Here is a 15,903-nt window from a genome sequence, read left to right as displayed (position 1 = left end):
CCCGGAGGACAGCTGATGAAACTGAGGAGTATTTCTGTCTGCAGGGAAAAACTCATTCTGACTGGCTGGGCCTGGCCTCCAAGTGGGTGGGCCTATGCCCTCCCAGAGACACCCATGGCTGCGCCCCTGCCCATTCACGTGAAATCCATAGATTAGGGCCTAATTTATTTATTTCAATTGACTGATTTCATTATATGAACTGTAGCTGTAAAATTGTTGCGTGTTGCGTTTATATTTTAATTCAGTGTTAATGTAGTGTACACATTGAGGGAAATTCTTACTGTTAGTTCAGTGTGTCAAGAGTTTATATAAGTCATGTAAAGCGTATGGGAGTTTGTTTAAGAATTAGCATTGTGGATTGCAAAACGATGACAGTGTTGGAGGCTCATTAGCAAGCAAAAATCCCCTCAGACTAACTCTTAAGTTAAGTTTCCATTTGAGAGCAGAAACCCACCTTCTCCTGTTCCACCATTTCCTTCTCTTTCCTCAGGGTTCCAATGATGGTGTTGAGTTCTAGAATGTCTGCATGTTCCGCCTCGGTCTTTGGTTCACTCTGTTTCATGGAAAACAATCATTCCAGCAGGACGGTCATAGATAAAGACTACTACCACAACTACTACTACTACACACTGCAACACTATTTCAAAGACACTATGTGATCAGGATAAATACCTCAAGAGTCTTCATTCTCAACATCTCCTTCTCTGCCCCTTGAAAAGATGACAGAATAGTTTGATCTGGGCTTTGACTAATAACTAAACACCCCTGAGTATGTCCAAGATGATATCTGAATGCGTGGGTGTGCGTACCTGCGAGAGCTTTCCTCAGCCCCTGTATCTCCTGCTCTAGCTGGGCCTCATTCCCGGCCTTCCCCTCCTGTATCTCCTGCTCTAGCTGGGCCTCATTCCCGGCCTTCCCCTCCTGTTGCTGGACGCGCGTCTGGAGCTCTGTGACGGACGTCTGCAGCCGTGTGGAGTTCTCCAGCAGCTCAGCGTTCTCAGCCTGCGCCTCCATCTTTTCCTGCTGCAGTGTAGCCTGCCTCCTCCAAGCCTCCTCCAGACTGGCTGTGAGCTCCTTCAGTCTCTCCTCCTGCTCCTCCGCTGCCTCCTGCAAAGAGGAGCTGTGGAGGGCTGAGGTCTTAGAGGAGGAGTCCTGAGTAACGCTGGCTGGACTGTTCCCTGGACGGGTTAGGATACAGAGAGGAACATGTAAGGGGAATGTGAGAGAGAGTAACCTGGGGTAAGGGTGGACTTGTAAGGGGAATGTGAGAGAGAGTAACCTGGGGTAAGGGTGGACTTGTAAGGGGAATGTGAGAGAGAGTAACCTGGGGTAAGGGTGGACTTGAAAGGGGAATGTGAGAGAGAGTAACCTGGGGTAAGGGTGGACTTGTAAGGGGAATGTGAGAGAGAGTAACCTGGGGTAAGGGAAGAGAAATCAGTCACAAAAAAAGGAAAACTAATTGGGAAATCTGAAAAGCTGACAGCACGTCTAATGAATTCATGTTTATACACTGAGTGAACAAAACATTAAGAACACCTGCTCTGTCCCTGACATAGACCAGCAGGGTCAAACTCATTCCACGGAGGGCCTAGTGTCTGCAGGTTTGGGGATTTTCCATTCAATTAAGACCTGGACAACCAGGTGAGGGGAGTTCCTTACTAGTTACTGACCTTATTTCATCAATCAAGTACAAGGGAGGAGTGAAAACCTGCAGACACTCGGCCCTCCGTGGAATGAGTTTGACGTCACGTGTTAAATCCACTCCAATCTTCATGAAGGGGAGGAGACAGGTGAACAAAATGATTTATAAGCCTTGAGACAATTGAGAAATAGATTGTGTATGTGTGCCATTCAGAGGATTTAAGTGCCTTTGAACAGGTATAGTAGCAGGTGCTAGAAGCACCAGTTGGACAGTGTCAAGAACTGCAACGCTGCTGGGTTTTTCACGCTCAACCGTTTCCCAAGTGTATCAAGAATGGTCGACCACCCAAAGAACATCCAGCAAACTTGACACACAACTGTGGGAAGCACTGGAGTCAACATGGGCCAGCATCCCTGTGGAACGCTTTGGACACCTTGTAGAGTCCACGCCCCCATGAATTGAGGCTGTTCTGACGGCAAAAAGGGGGTCCAACTCAATATTAGGAAGGTATTCTTAATGTTTTGCACACTCAGTGTATTTAGCTATACCATTGCATGTAACTGAATACACCTCAAACGCTAAAGACGTACAGCGTAAAGCAAGGCCATGGCTGTGTTCCCTATGGACCCTGGTCTAAAGTAGTGCACTAAATAAGGAATAGAATACCATTTGGGACGCAAGCCCATACGATAGTAAACTTGTTCTCCTCCTCCTCCCCCCAGTCTGTTTCTGATCCTCCAGCTCCTCCCCCCAGTCTGTTTCTGATCCTCCAGCTCCTCCCCCCAGTCTGTTTCTGATCCTCCAGCTCCTCCCCCCAGTCTGTTTCTGATCCTCCAGCTCCTCTCCTCCTCCCCCCAGTCTGTTTCTGATCCTCCAGCTCCTCTCCTCCTCCCCCCAGTCTGTTTCTGATCCTCCAGCTCCTCTCCTCCTCCCCCCAGTCTGTTTCTGATCCTCCAGCTCCTCTCCTCCTCCCCCCAGTCTGTTTCTGATCCTCCAGCTCCTCTCCTCCTCCCCCAGTCTGTTTCTGATCCTCCAGCTCCTCTCCTCCTCCCCCCAGTCTGTTTCTGATCCTCCAGCTCCTCTCCTCCTCCCCCAGTCTGTTTCTGATCCTCCAGCTCCTCTCCTCCTCCCCCCAGTCTGTTTCTGATCCTCCAGCTCCTCTCCTCCCCCCAGTCTGTTTCTGATCCTCCAGCTCCTCTCCTCCTCCCCCCAGTCTGTTTCTGATCCTCCAGCTCCTCTCCTCCTCCCCCAGTCTGTTTCTGATCCTCCAGCTCTCTCCTCCTCCCCCCAGTCTGTTTCTGATCCTCCAGCTCCTCTCCTCCTCCCCCAGTCTGTTTCTGATCCTCCAGCTCCTCTCCTCCTCCCCCCAGTCTGTTTCTGATCCTCCAGCTCCTCTTCCCCCAGTCTGTTTCTGATCCTCCAGCTCCTCTCCTCTCCCCCCAGTCTGTTTCTGATCCTCCAGCTCCTCTCCTCCTCCCCCCAGTCTGTTTCTGATCCTCCAGCTCCTCTCCTCCTCCCCCAGTCTGTTTCTGATCCTCCAGCTCCTCTCCTCCTCCCCCCAGTCTGTTTCTGATCCTCCAGCTCCTCTCCTCCTCCCCCCAGTCTGTTTCTGATCCTCCAGCTCCTCTCCTCCTCCCCCAGTCTGTTTCTGATCCTCCAGCTCCTCTCCTCCTCCCCCAGTCTGTTTCTGATCCTCCAGCTCCTCTCCTCCTCCCCCAGTCTGTTTCTGATCCTCCAGCTCCTCTCCTCCTCCCCCCAGTCTGTTTCTGATCCTCCAGCTCCTCTCCTCCCCCCCCAGTCTGTTTCTGATCCTCCAGCTCCTCTCCTCCCCCCCAGTCTGTTTCTGATCCTCCAGCTCCTCTCCTCCTCCCCCAGTCTGTTTCTGATCCTCCAGCTCCTCTCCTCCTCCCCCAGTCTGTTTCTGATCCTCCAGCTCCTCTCCTCCTCCCCCCAGTCTGTTTCTGATCCTCCAGCTCCTCTCCTCCTCCCCCAGTCTGTTTCTGATCCTCCAGCTCCTCTCCTCCTCCCCCAGTCTGTTTCTGATCCTCCAGCTCCTCTCCTCCTCCCCCCAGTCTGTTTCTGATCCTCCAGCTCCTCTCCTCCTCCCCCCAGTCTGTTTCTGATCCTCCAGCTCCTCTCCTCCTCCCCCAGTCTGTTTCTGATCCTCCAGCTCCTCTCCTCCTCCCCCCAGTCTGTTTCTGATCCTCCAGCTCCTCTCCTCCTCCCCCAGTCTGTTTCTGATCCTCCAGCTCCTCTCCTCCTCCCCCCAGTCTGTTTCTGATCCTCCAGCTCCTCTCCTCCTCCCCCAGTCTGTTTCTGATCCTCCAGCTCCTCTCCTCCTCCCCCAGTCTGTTTCTGATCCTCCAGCTCCTCTCCTCCTCCCCCAGTCTGTTTCTGATCCTCCAGCTCCTCTCCTCCTCCCCCCAGTCTGTTTCTGATCCTCCAGCTCCTCTCCTCCTTCCCCCAGTCTGTTTCTGATCCTCCAGCTCCTCTCCTCCTCCCCCAGTCTGTTTCTGATCCTCCAGCTCCCTCCTCCTCCCCCAGTCTGTTTCTGATCCTCCAGCTCCTCTCCTCCTCCCCCAGTCTGTTTCTGATCCTCCAGCTCCTCTCCTCCTCCCCCCAGTCTGTTTCTGATCCTCCAGCTCCTCTCCTCCTCCCCCCAGTCTGTTTCTGATCCTCCAGCTCCTCTCCTCCCTCCCCCCAGTCTGTTTCTGATCCTCCAGCTCCTCTCCTCCTCCCCCCAGTCTGTTTCTGATCCTCCAGCTCCTCTCCTCCTCCCCCCAGTCTGTTTCTGATCCTCCAGCTCCTCTCCTCCTCCCCCAGTCTGTTTCTGATCCTCCAGCTCCTCTCCTCCTCCCCCAGTCTGTTTCTGATCCTCCAGCTCCTCTCCTCCTTCCCCCAGTCTGTTTCTGATCCTCCAGCTCCTCTCCTCCTCCCCCCAGTCTGTTTCTGATCCTCCAGCTCCTCTCCTCCTCCCCCCAGTCTGTTTCTGATCCTCCAGCTCCTCTCCTCCTCCCCCCAGTCTGTTTCTGATCCTCCAGCTCCTCTCCTCTCCCCCCAGTCTGTTTCTGATCCTCCAGCTCCTCTCCTCCTCCCCCAGTCGGTTTCTGATCCTCCAGCTCCTCTCCTCCACCCCCCAGTCTGTTTCTGATCCTCCAGCTCCTCTCCTCCTCCCCCCAGTCTGTTTCTGATCCTCCAGCTCCTCTCCCCCTCCCCCCAGTCTGTTTCTGATCCTCCAGCTCCTCTCCTCCTCCCCCCAGTCTGTTTCTGATCCTCCAGCTCCTCTCCTCCTCCCCCCAGTCTGTTTCTGATCCTCCAGCTCCTCTCCTCCTTCCCCCAGTCTGTTTCTGATCCTCCAGCTCCTCTCCTCCTCCCCCAGTCTGTTTCTGATCCTCCAGCTCCTCTCCTCCTCCCCCAGTCTGTTTCTGATCCTCCAGCTCCTCTCCTCCTCCCCCAGTCTTTTCTGATCCTCCAGCTCCTCTCCTCCTTCCCCCAGTCTGTTTCTGATCCTCCAGCTCCTCTCCTCCTCCCCCCAGTCTGTTTCTGATCCTCCAGCTCCTCTCCTCCTCCCCCAGTCTGTTTCTGATCCTCCAGCTCCTCTCCTCCTCCCCCCAGTCTGTTTCTGATCCTCCAGCTCCTCTCCTCCTCCCCCAGTCTGTTTCTGATCCTCCAGCTCCTCTCCTCCTCCCCCCAGTCCGTTTCTGATCCTCCAGCTCCTCTCCCCCAGTCTGTTTCTGATCATCCAGCTCCTCCCCCCCAGTCTGTTTCTGTTCCTCCAGCTCCTCCCCCCCAGTCTGTTTCTGTTCCTCCAGCTCCTCCCCCCCAGTCTGTTTCTGATCCTCCAGCTCCTCTCCTCCTCCTCCCCCCCAGTCTGTTTCTGATCCTCCAGCTCCTCCCCCAGTCTGTTTCTGATCCTCCACTCCCCAGTCTGTTTCTGATCCTCCAGCTCCTCTCCCCCCCCCCCCCAGTCTGTTTCTGATCCTCCAGCTCCTCTCCTCCTCCCCCCAGTCTGTTTCTGATCCTCCAGCTCCTCTCCTCCCCCCCCAGTCTGTTTCTGATCCTCCAGCTCCTCCCCCCAGTCTGTTTCTGATCCTCCAGCTCCTCTCCTCCTCACCCCCAGTATGTTTCTGTTCCTCCAGCTCCTCTATCCTCTCCTCGTACTCTGCCAGCTCGTCCCGGTGGCGCCGGGTGATGTCGGCCATCTTCTGTCTCTGTGCGTCCTGCAGCCCTGCTAACTCACGCTGGTGTTCATCTATCTCACGGCCCATCTCCTCACGCAGCTCCTGTTCCACAGACAGAATCATAGCGACAGTCGCTGTCTGAGTCTCTCTTACACCAAGCAGGGTTTCCATTAATCAATCAAATTTGATTTATAAAGCCCTTTTTACATAAACAGTAATAAACAAGGTGCTTTACAGTAACCTGGACTAGGCACCCAAAGAGCAGGCCGTAACATTTCTGACCTTGATGATCCTCTGCAGCTTCAGGACCTCTCCCTGGTCACCGTTTCCTTCTCCTGGGGCTTTGGATGCCTGAAACAAATAAACATTTAGAGACCTTTCCAACCTTCACACGACCCTTTATAGACCTTACAGTAATAAAGATTATACAAGCTAGTAAATGGTGTTGTGAAGCGACCGACCTGAGACACGCGTCTCCAGTGGGAGACCTCAGCCTCCAGCCTCATCACCTCTGTAGACAGACGGTTAATCTCCTGCTGGGACCAGATCACATCACTGAAGTCCATCTCATCGCTGCCATGGAAACCTTGATGGACGGTGCTCCCCTGGGGGCGGGACATGTAGGAGGAAGAGGTAGTGGTGGTGGAGCCGGAGGTGACAGGAAGTAGAGCTGAGCCGGAGGAAGCTGATTGTAACTTCTGGACCTCTTCCTGTAGTCCAGTTTGACGGGCCTTCAGGTGGCTGATCTCCACCTGGACAGGTAACAAAAAGAATGACATCCAATAAGCTTTTTTATATATGTTATTGTTTTATATAGAGATGGAGACAGGTGAGAAGGAACAGACCTGAGCAGGTAAGGTTATAACTATTATGGCATGATTTAGTATTTTATATAGAGATGGACAGATGGGGTATAGAGAGGGAGGGAGACAGATGGGGTATAGAGAGGGAGGGAGACAGATGGGGTATAGAGAGGGAGGGAGACAGATGGGGTATAGAGAGGGAAGGAGACAGATGGGGTATAGAGAGGGAAGGAGACAGATGGGGTATAGAGATGGAGGGAGACAGATGGGGTATAGAGAGGGAAGGAGACAGATGGGGTATAGAGAGGGAGGGAGACAGATGGGGTATAGAGAGGGAAGGAGACAGATGGGGTATAGAGAGGGAGGGAGGCAGATGGGGTATAGAGAGGGAAGGAGACAGATGGGGTATAGAGAGGGAGGGAGACAGATGGGGTATAGAGAGGGAAGGAGACAGATGGGGTATAGAGAGGGAGGGAGACAGATGGGGTATAGAGAGGGAGGGAGACAGATGGGGTATAGAGAGGGAAGGAGACAGATGGGGTATAGAGAGGGAGGGAGACAGATGGGGTATAGAGAGGGAGGGAGACAGATGGGGTATAGAGAGAGGAAGGAGACAGATGGGGTATAGAGAGGGAGGGAGACAGATGGGGTATAGAGAGGGAAGGAGACAGATGGGGTATAGAGAGGGAAGGAGACAGATGGGGTATAGAGAGGGAGGGAGACAGATGGGGTATAGAGAGGGAGGGAGACAGATGGGGTATAGAGAGGGAAGGAGACAGATGGGGTATAGAGAGGGAGGGGAGACAGATGGGGTATAGAGAGGGAAGGGAGACAGATGGGGTATAGAGAGGGAGGGAGACAGATGGGGTATAGAGAGGGAAGGAGACAGATGGGGTATAGAGAGGGAAGGAGACAGATGGGGTATAGAGAGGGAGGGAGACAGATGGGGTATAGAGAGGGAGGGAGACAGATGGGGTTAGAGAGGGAGGGAGACAGATGGGGTATAGAGAGGGAAGGAGACAGATGGGGTATAGAGAGGGAGGGAGACAGATGGGGTATAGAGAGGGAAGGAGACAGATGGGGTATAGAGAGGGAGGGAGACAGATGGGGTATAGAGAGGGAGGGAGACAGATGGGGTATAGAGAGGGAGGGAGACAGATGGGGTATAGAGAGGGAAGGAGTCAGATGAGAGGGGATAGAGTGGGAAGGAGACAGATGGGGTATAGAGAGGGAGGGAGACAGATGGGGTATAGAGAGGGAAGGAGACAGATGGGGTATAGAGAGGGAGGGAGACAGATGGGGTATAGAGAGGGAAGGAGACAGATGGGGTATAGAGAGGGAGGGAGACAGATGGGGTATAGAGAGGGAGGAGACAGATGGGGTATAGAGAGGGAGGGAGACAGATGGGGTATAGAGAGGAGGGGAGACAGATGGGGTATAGAGAGGGAAGGAGACAGATGGGGTATAGAGAGGGAAGGAGACAGATGGGGTATAGAGAGGGAAGGAGACAGATGGGGTATAGAGAGGGAGGGAGACAGATGGGGTATAGAGAGGGAGGGAGACAGATGGGGTATAGAGAGGGAGGGAGACAGATGGGGTATAGAGAGGGAGGGAGACAGATGGGGATAGAGAGAGGAGGGAGACAGATGGGGTATAGAGAGGGAGGGAGACAGATGGGGGTATAGAGAGGGAGTGGAGGAGACAGATGGGGGTATAGAGAGGGAGGGAGACAGATGGGGTATAGAGAGGGAGGGAGACAGATGGGGTATAGAGAGGGAGGGAGACAGATGGGGTATAGAGAGGGAGGGAGACAGATGGGGTATAGAGAGGGAAGGAGACAGATGGGGTATAGAGAGGGAGGGAGACAGATGGGGTATAGAGAGGGAGGGAGACAGATGGGGTATAGAGAGGGGAGGGAGACAGATGGGGTATAGAGAGGGAGGGAGACAGATGGGGTATAGAGAGGGAGAGGAGACAGATGGGGTATAGAGAGGGAAGGAGACAGATGGGGTATAGAGAGGGAGGGAGACAGATGGGGTATAGAGAGGGAAGGAGACAGATGGGGTATAGAGAGGGAAGGAGACAGATGGGGTATAGAGAGGGGAGGGAGACAGATGGGGTATAGAGAGGGAAGGAGACAGATGGGGTATAGAGAGGGAGGGAGACAGATGGGGTATAGAGAGGGAAGGAGACAGATGAGAGGGGATAGAGAGGGAGGGAGACAGATGAGGTATAGAGAGGGAGGGAGACAGATGGGGTATAGAGAGGGAGGGAGACAGATGGGGTATAGAGAGGGAGGGAGACAGATGGGGTATAGAGAGGGAGGGAGACAGATGGGGTATAGAGAGGGAGGGAGACAGATGAGAGGGGATAGAAGTGGTCAGGAGTGATGGACCGGAGTCAACTGGGGAATCAAACCCTGGTCTCCAGGGGCTGTAGGATAGAAGTGGTCAGGAGTGATGGACCGGAGTCAACTGGGGAATCGAACCCTGGTCTCCAGGGGCTGTATGTGGTCCGGAGGTGGCTGTACTGTCCTTAGGCTAGACCCCTCTTACACTTCTAGCTAGGACTATAATATTCTAGATTATATGTATTATATCCCTTTAAATTCTAATCTGGACCTGGAAGCCAGATCCACTGCTTTCTTTCCATTCTTCCCCTTCAAATCAGGGACTGATTTAGACCTGGGACACCGAGTGGGTACAATAAAGGATCAGGTAGGACAGAGAAGCAGCAGTACTCTGGACCTCCAGAGTAGGATCTGAATACCCCCTGGGCTAGACCAACCTCTGGTGCTGATATGAGGATTTATAAGATTTTGCGCTCTTCATTGAGTGTATCATATAGTTCCATGAATCATCCCCTACATCTCTCTGTTGCATCAGGGTCCTGTACTCAGCAGACTGCCGTTCATTCTGGATCTCTGAGGCCTCCAGCTTCTCCTCCAGCTCTGCATGGATCCTCTTTAAACGCTCGTACTGCAACCCAGAAAGGACAGATGACATGGGGCATACTGCAACCCAGAAAGGACAGATTACATGGGGCATACTGCAACCCAGAAAGGACAGATTACATGGGGCATAGTGCAACATTGAAAGGACAGATTACATGGGGCATAGTGCAACATTGAAAGGACAGATTACATGGGGCATACTGCAACATTGAAAGGACAGATTACATGGGGCATACTGCAACATTGAAAGGACAGATTACATGGGGCATAGTGCAACATTGAAAGGACAGATTACATGGGGCATAGTGCAACATTGAAAGGACAGATTACATGGGGCATACTGCAACATTGAAAGGACAGATTACATGGGGCATAGTGCAACATTGAAAGGACAGATTACATGGGGCATACTGCAACATTGAAAGGACAGATTACATGGGGCATACTGCAACATTGAAAGGACAGATTACATGGGGCATAGTGCAACATTGAAAGGACAGATTACATGGGGCATACTGCAACATTGAAAGGACAGATTACATGGGGCATACTGCAACATTGAAAGGACAGATTACATGGGGCATACTGCAACATTGAAAGGACAGATGACATGGGGCATACTGCAACATTGAAAGGACAGATTACATGGGGCATACTGCAACATTGAAAGGACAGATTACACGGGGCATACTGCAACATTGAAAGAAGAAGAAACACTGAATCTCCGTTAAAATAGCCTTTTAGTCCAAGACTAGGCTTATAGTCTGAGTCCGGGAAACCGGCCCTATGATGGTGAGAACCCTCGTACCTCAGCCTCCACTTGCTCCATCTTAGAACTGGACACCTGCAGCTCAGTGGAAGCACCTGAAAGAAAAGTATGAAAAACTGTGTGATAACAAGTAGACTACCATTCACAGCCATGCAACCTCCACATATTCACGACTCATATTCTAATAGACCGCATTTAAAAGGTTTGCTAGAAACCAATCAAGTTTTAGTTCACCACTATGTTATGTCTAATGGGTGTGTACTGTGGCTGCACTAGGGATGTAGTCCACTGCTCCGTTGTTTGGTCGACCAACATTTTCTTTAGTCGAGCAGTGGGCTCCCGAGTGGCGCAGCGGTCTAAGGCACTGCATCTCAGTGCTTGAGGCGTCACTACAGACCCCCCTGGTTCGATTCCAGGCCGTATCACAACCGGCCGTGATTGGGAGTCCCATAGGGCGGCGCACAATTGGCCCAGCGTCGTCCGCGTTTGGCCGGTGTAGGCCGTCATTGTAAATAAGAATTAGTTCTTAACTGACTTGCCTAGTTAAATAAAGGTTAAATAAAATAAATACAAATAAAGTAGCAAGTGTATAAAAAATAAAATGATGGCCCATGAGACACGTCTGATTCCCTCCTGTCTGATTGGTCGAATCCATTGCGGAGGCAGCGGCGATCGCACACCAGGATCACCAGTAGTACATTTACCGTTATTTACCATTTCTCATCTACAATGTTTGTTTGGTTACGGTCATTTCTGTTCATGCATTCAATATATTATTATTATTATTACAGTCTTACTGTTGTCATTGTCAGAGTGGACACATTGTTTGCAGAGTCACAACCGACCAATCAAACCTCGGCTACACTTGTGAGGAAAAAGTTTTGGTTTATTTCATTCCATTAATGAGTTGTGAATTTATTCATTGTCTTTTGTTTGGAGCGCTCCTGTCAATCTTGAGTAAGGACACGCACCTGAATACGTATAGAAGTAGGACTAGTCTACCTGCCCTGCCCGCAAATGTAGGCCTATAAATGTGCCCATTTGGGGATCTGATCCTATTTCTGATTGTCTTAACTCATCATCACTGTGGAGCTTCTCAAAGTATTTTTTTATTCGCATCAAACAGCAAGTAAACAAAGTCTGTTTTTACATCCATTGAGAATGACAATTGTTCCTCAATGTAGCCTATTAGAAAAATATTTCCAGCTCTCTCCCTTTCGATAACCACTCAGCATGAAAGGGGGAAAAAAATGTCATGCTCTGATCCGATGGAAACGTCATAAAATAGGCCTACCTGATTACTTCTTATCCCTTGCCCAAATAGCCTACAGCTGTGTCTGTCTGTCCAGAGCTCACTGGCTCGGAAAACTGAGGGCCCAGAATATTTGATACAATGTTGCAAGTTTGCTAGCACAAGCTTTGGGCTGGACCCAAGTTAATAGTTGATACAATGTTTCAAGTTCCTTGCAGACAGGCCATGTGTAGCCAATGTGATTTATAGGATATTTTCTACCTGCAGGCTGCAATGTTTTTATTTGTTTGCTTTATGGAGGCTATTTTTACATATTGGCAATAGAAGTTACTTTTTAGGTTTGTATCATTTTTATTTAGATAGAATTTTGTTTATGAAGACTTCATGTGCGTATGAAAATCATTTTTTTTATTTATAACTGACACGCAGATCAGCAGAAATGGTACGATAACTTGGCACTCCAAATGGGAAAGGTTGCCGACCGCTGGTTGCCGACCGCTGGTTGCCGACCGCTGGTTGCCGACCGCTGGTGTAGCCTACTACCAGCAACTTCAGGAGTATAAGTCCAAGGGAATCTGATATTGTCTGGAAGGAGGTCGGTATTTTATCTATCAGGCTATTAAGCACTTCCAGGGTTGGCCACTAGTGACACATACTGTAAATCAAATCAAATCAAATCAAACGTTATTGGCCACATGCGCTGAATAAAACAGGTGCAGACATTACAGTGAAATGCTTACTTACAGCCCTTAACCAACAGTGCATTTATTTTAAATAAAAAAGTAGAATAAAACAAAAAAGTGTTGAGAAAAAAAGAGCAGAAGTAAAATAAAATAACAGTAGGGAGGCTATATATACAGGGGGGTACCGGTGCAGAGTCAATGTGCCGGGGGGCACCGGCTAGTTGAGGTAGTTGAAGTAATATGTACATGTGGGTAGAGTTAAAGTGACTATGCATAAATATACAGCGAGAGATCTGCTTAACGTGTTTCACATGACAGACCAACATGCTAAGGAAAAACAGACATTCCTTCACCAGCACTCTTTACACATAATAACAAACCTCACAGCGTTACATATTCTCAGAAATAATATATAGGGTCGTTTCAAAACTATTGCTAAGTTCAATAAATATTTCAGACCAATTACTGCAACTAAATCCACAATATCATACCCGGCTCTCAACTAGACTATTATGTTGTGGAATAATGTCCTAATGAGAAATAAAGTTATGAGTTCATGTAACGTTATGAAATGTGCTGATTTCATTTAAAATAATGATGAGCTCATTTCAGCACTCAACCAGACATCGCTGAATAAGTGATATGAGGTCATACATAACTTTTGCTTTGCTAACTGTACGTTGGAACGCAGTGATCAAAGTCCTCGGTGGTTTCTGTCTGTCAATTAATGAGTCAATGATTGTTTACTTATTACATCAGTAGCAGTGGTCTCGCTGGTGCTACTCTCTGGTTATTATCTATGCATAGTCACTTTAACTCTACCTACATGTACATATTACCTCAATTACCTCGACTAACCGGTGCCCCCGCACATTGACTCTGTACCGGTACCCCCATGTATATAGCCTCGCTACTGTTATTTTACTGCTGCTCTTTAATTATTTTTTAGTTATCCATTTTTTACTTAACACTTATTTTTTTCTTAAAACTGCATTGTTGGTTAAGGGCTTGTCAGTAAGCATTTCACGGTAAGGTCTACACCCGTTGTATTCGGCGCACGTGACAAATACATTTTGATTTTATAATTACTTAGGCTAGTTCTAGCTACATCCCCCAAAAATAAAGTAAAACTCTCATGGAACGTCTCTCATTCAGCACTAGACACACAATACAGCCTAGAAATCTAATACTATTTGCTTTGGGAATATGTAAGGCTAACGGGCTGCATTTGTTCCCCTGTTTATGTTTTGGTAGGTACTGATGGCCCACCCACTCTTTTCATGGTATGCTCAATATGCATAGTGTGTAATCTGATCATATCTCTCTAAATAGAAAACTCTCTGGATCAGGAATACTGTAGTCCAGTTATAGAGTAACCAGCTAGCAGCCGGTGATGTAGAGAATTGCTGAAACAGCTCAGTTACATAGCTTGTAGCTATTACTTTCTTGCTGATTGAAGTGCCCTGCTGGCTGTTGCTGGGATGGGCTAGCTAGCTAGCTAATGTGTCTGACGTGTTTTTACTCACCTGCAACTTCTTCAACTCCTTCCAGCAGCATATCTTTGGTGAAGGTGGATATTTGTCCGGTGAATGAGGAGAGGCTTCCTCCGACCTGGCCTAGCGACTGGCCCAGGCCGGAGCCCAGTCCACCCAGCCACGATGACATCTTCGACAACAACCAGCTAGCTAGCTAGATAAACAATAACAAACAGGCTGGAGCTAGGCTAGCTAACTAGTAGCTGGTGAGGTGGCGATCGACCTCGACCCTACCTTAATACAATTCAGCTTTCTGTAAAAAAAAAAATCACAGAAACGTTCTACATGAATTCTTTCAATTTGTTCAGAAGTTGAATTTTTCACATTTTGAAGTTTTCAATTTGTAACTGACTAACTACAGCTAGTTGGTCAGCTAGCTAGCTAATATGCTAACGTTAGCTGGCTAGGTCACTCACTGCAGTCAGACTGTGGTTGTGGTTTACGGACCTAGACAAGCTCGATAGTGGATGATCCGCATAACATTAACGAAACGATTGTCTGGCATATCGGTCGTCTTTATCCTATATGTTTTCACCGGTTCAGACAGCGGAGTAAAACGGCCAACTCAGCTTGGTGCTGTGCTGTGCTGTCACATAGTTTGACGTGGACAGCCCAGCCAAACCATGGCATCATGGGAAGTTGGAGGAAAAACATACTAGGGCTGCATTCAAGAACCCAACGCTTTCCACACTGTTATATAAAATACTTTAATGGGAATTATAATAATGCACTTTTCTCCATAATGTGGATTTCATTTCACATATCGTTCAGTCAAAAGTCAACACCCACAATACGTTTATTGGACAACATTTTATACATGTTTATTGACAGGGAGTCCTACAAGTACACCAGAAATTTGAGATCAAAGAAAGATGCACTATGCACACCTGTTTCATGGGGGGGGGGGGAGTATCCTCCAACTTAGATGTGGGCCAGGATCTTTCATTAAGAAGAAGCAGGAGTCAAGGGGAGGGCAGGTACAGCAGGCAAGGTGGTGGATTTTCTCTGTGACATATTCGGCAGGTAGGGTCAGGTAGGTTATGAAGTGGGCCAGATCAGTGCTAGCAGGGGCTCGCCTTCTAGTTGTTCAACAGCATCTAGTAGGTGTACAATAGTTTCTAAAGCGGTTGTATTGCGTATGAGGAGGAATCTGTTATTTATATTCGGCATGGCACGTTCCTGTAAGGCAGGTATGCACTACTAAGCAAAGCTATGGTGCGTTTCTGTCTGACATGGAAATGATGTGCCGCCCCCATTGACAAATATAACCAGAAATCACAGGAAGGGTTTTCATCTTCAGAGTTGATGTTTATTAAAATAATCATTTTTACATTTGCATAGTATGTGTTTAAATACAATCTCTAGAGTATGAAAATGTAGACATTCACCTAACTGTAAGTCGCTCTGGATAAGAGCGTCTGCTAAAATGACTGAAAAAAATAGAGCCCCACAGTGGAGGTGTCACACTACCCATAAAACCTAGCGGTCAAACGGAAATGGTTCCAATCGTTTTTCCACCATTCATTTTCCCATTGGGAGTTTTAGAAACACTTAAAATAAGGTCTGTGTTTCGTGAAGGTTTACCCTGGAGTGAGGTTTTTGATAACCATGTAAATAAAGGTGACCTTTATCAATATATCGGGCTCTATTTACGCTCAGATTCGAAAATGCAAATTAGCATCAAAGTAGACATCATGCAAAGACTACAAATCCCTGCAAGCTAGCATAATCTCTAGCTCCTGTGTGAGGTCAACATAAAGGCTTTCAATCCTGCCATCCAAGGGGTTATGGTGAAATCATAAACAACTCTTACAACATCTTTTACTAATAACATTTCAGCTTCCCAAATCTGCTCAATCTCCTAAAAAAAAATATATATATATATATATATATATATATTTGTGGCACGCAAATGCATTCTCTTCAACTGGATAAAAGACCAGCCACCCACAATAAATCAGTGGTATTGTGAGATCTTCAAAGTGCTGCCACTGGAGAAAATGAGGACAAGAAAGGAGACTTTTCTACAATATGGGACTCCTTTTTGCCATCTCTTCCTCCCCGAGAACTGTCAATATAAAAATA

General features: G+C 48.7%; 1 protein-coding gene across 3 annotated transcripts in view; it reads right to left on the bottom strand.

Moving 5' to 3' along the window:
* Positions 1-14,472, bottom strand: part of LOC121539072 (thyroid receptor-interacting protein 11-like) — a 99,326-nt gene extending 84,854 nt beyond the window's left edge. Inside the window, exons 1-10 of one of the 3 annotated variants that reach the window (XM_041847302.2) lie at positions 14,235-14,471; positions 13,810-14,071; positions 10,388-10,443; positions 9,494-9,604; positions 6,285-6,575; positions 6,106-6,174; positions 5,757-5,925; positions 810-1,178; positions 673-710; positions 455-553 (exon numbers count right to left, since the gene is read on the bottom strand). In XM_041847302.2, coding sequence (XP_041703236.2) covers positions 455-553; positions 673-710; positions 810-1,178; positions 5,757-5,925; positions 6,106-6,174; positions 6,285-6,575; positions 9,494-9,604; positions 10,388-10,443; positions 13,810-13,948 — 1,341 coding nt within the window. In that variant the 5' untranslated portion in view covers positions 13,949-14,071; positions 14,235-14,471. Of the gene's footprint in view, positions 1-454; positions 554-672; positions 711-809; positions 1,179-5,756; positions 5,926-6,105; positions 6,175-6,284; positions 6,576-9,493; positions 9,605-10,387; positions 10,444-13,809 lie in introns of all 3 variants that reach the window. The other 2 variants (XM_041847303.2, XM_041847304.2) reach the window with 2 other exon arrangements.
* Between the last annotated feature and the right edge of the window lie 1,431 nt (positions 14,473-15,903).

This window comes from Coregonus clupeaformis, chromosome 25 (assembly GCF_020615455.1).
Source record: "Coregonus clupeaformis isolate EN_2021a chromosome 25, ASM2061545v1, whole genome shotgun sequence".
NCBI lineage: Eukaryota > Metazoa > Chordata > Actinopteri > Salmoniformes > Salmonidae > Coregonus > Coregonus clupeaformis.
Note: the sequence above shows the minus strand (reverse complement) of the source record. Positions and strands in the feature narration are given on the sequence as shown.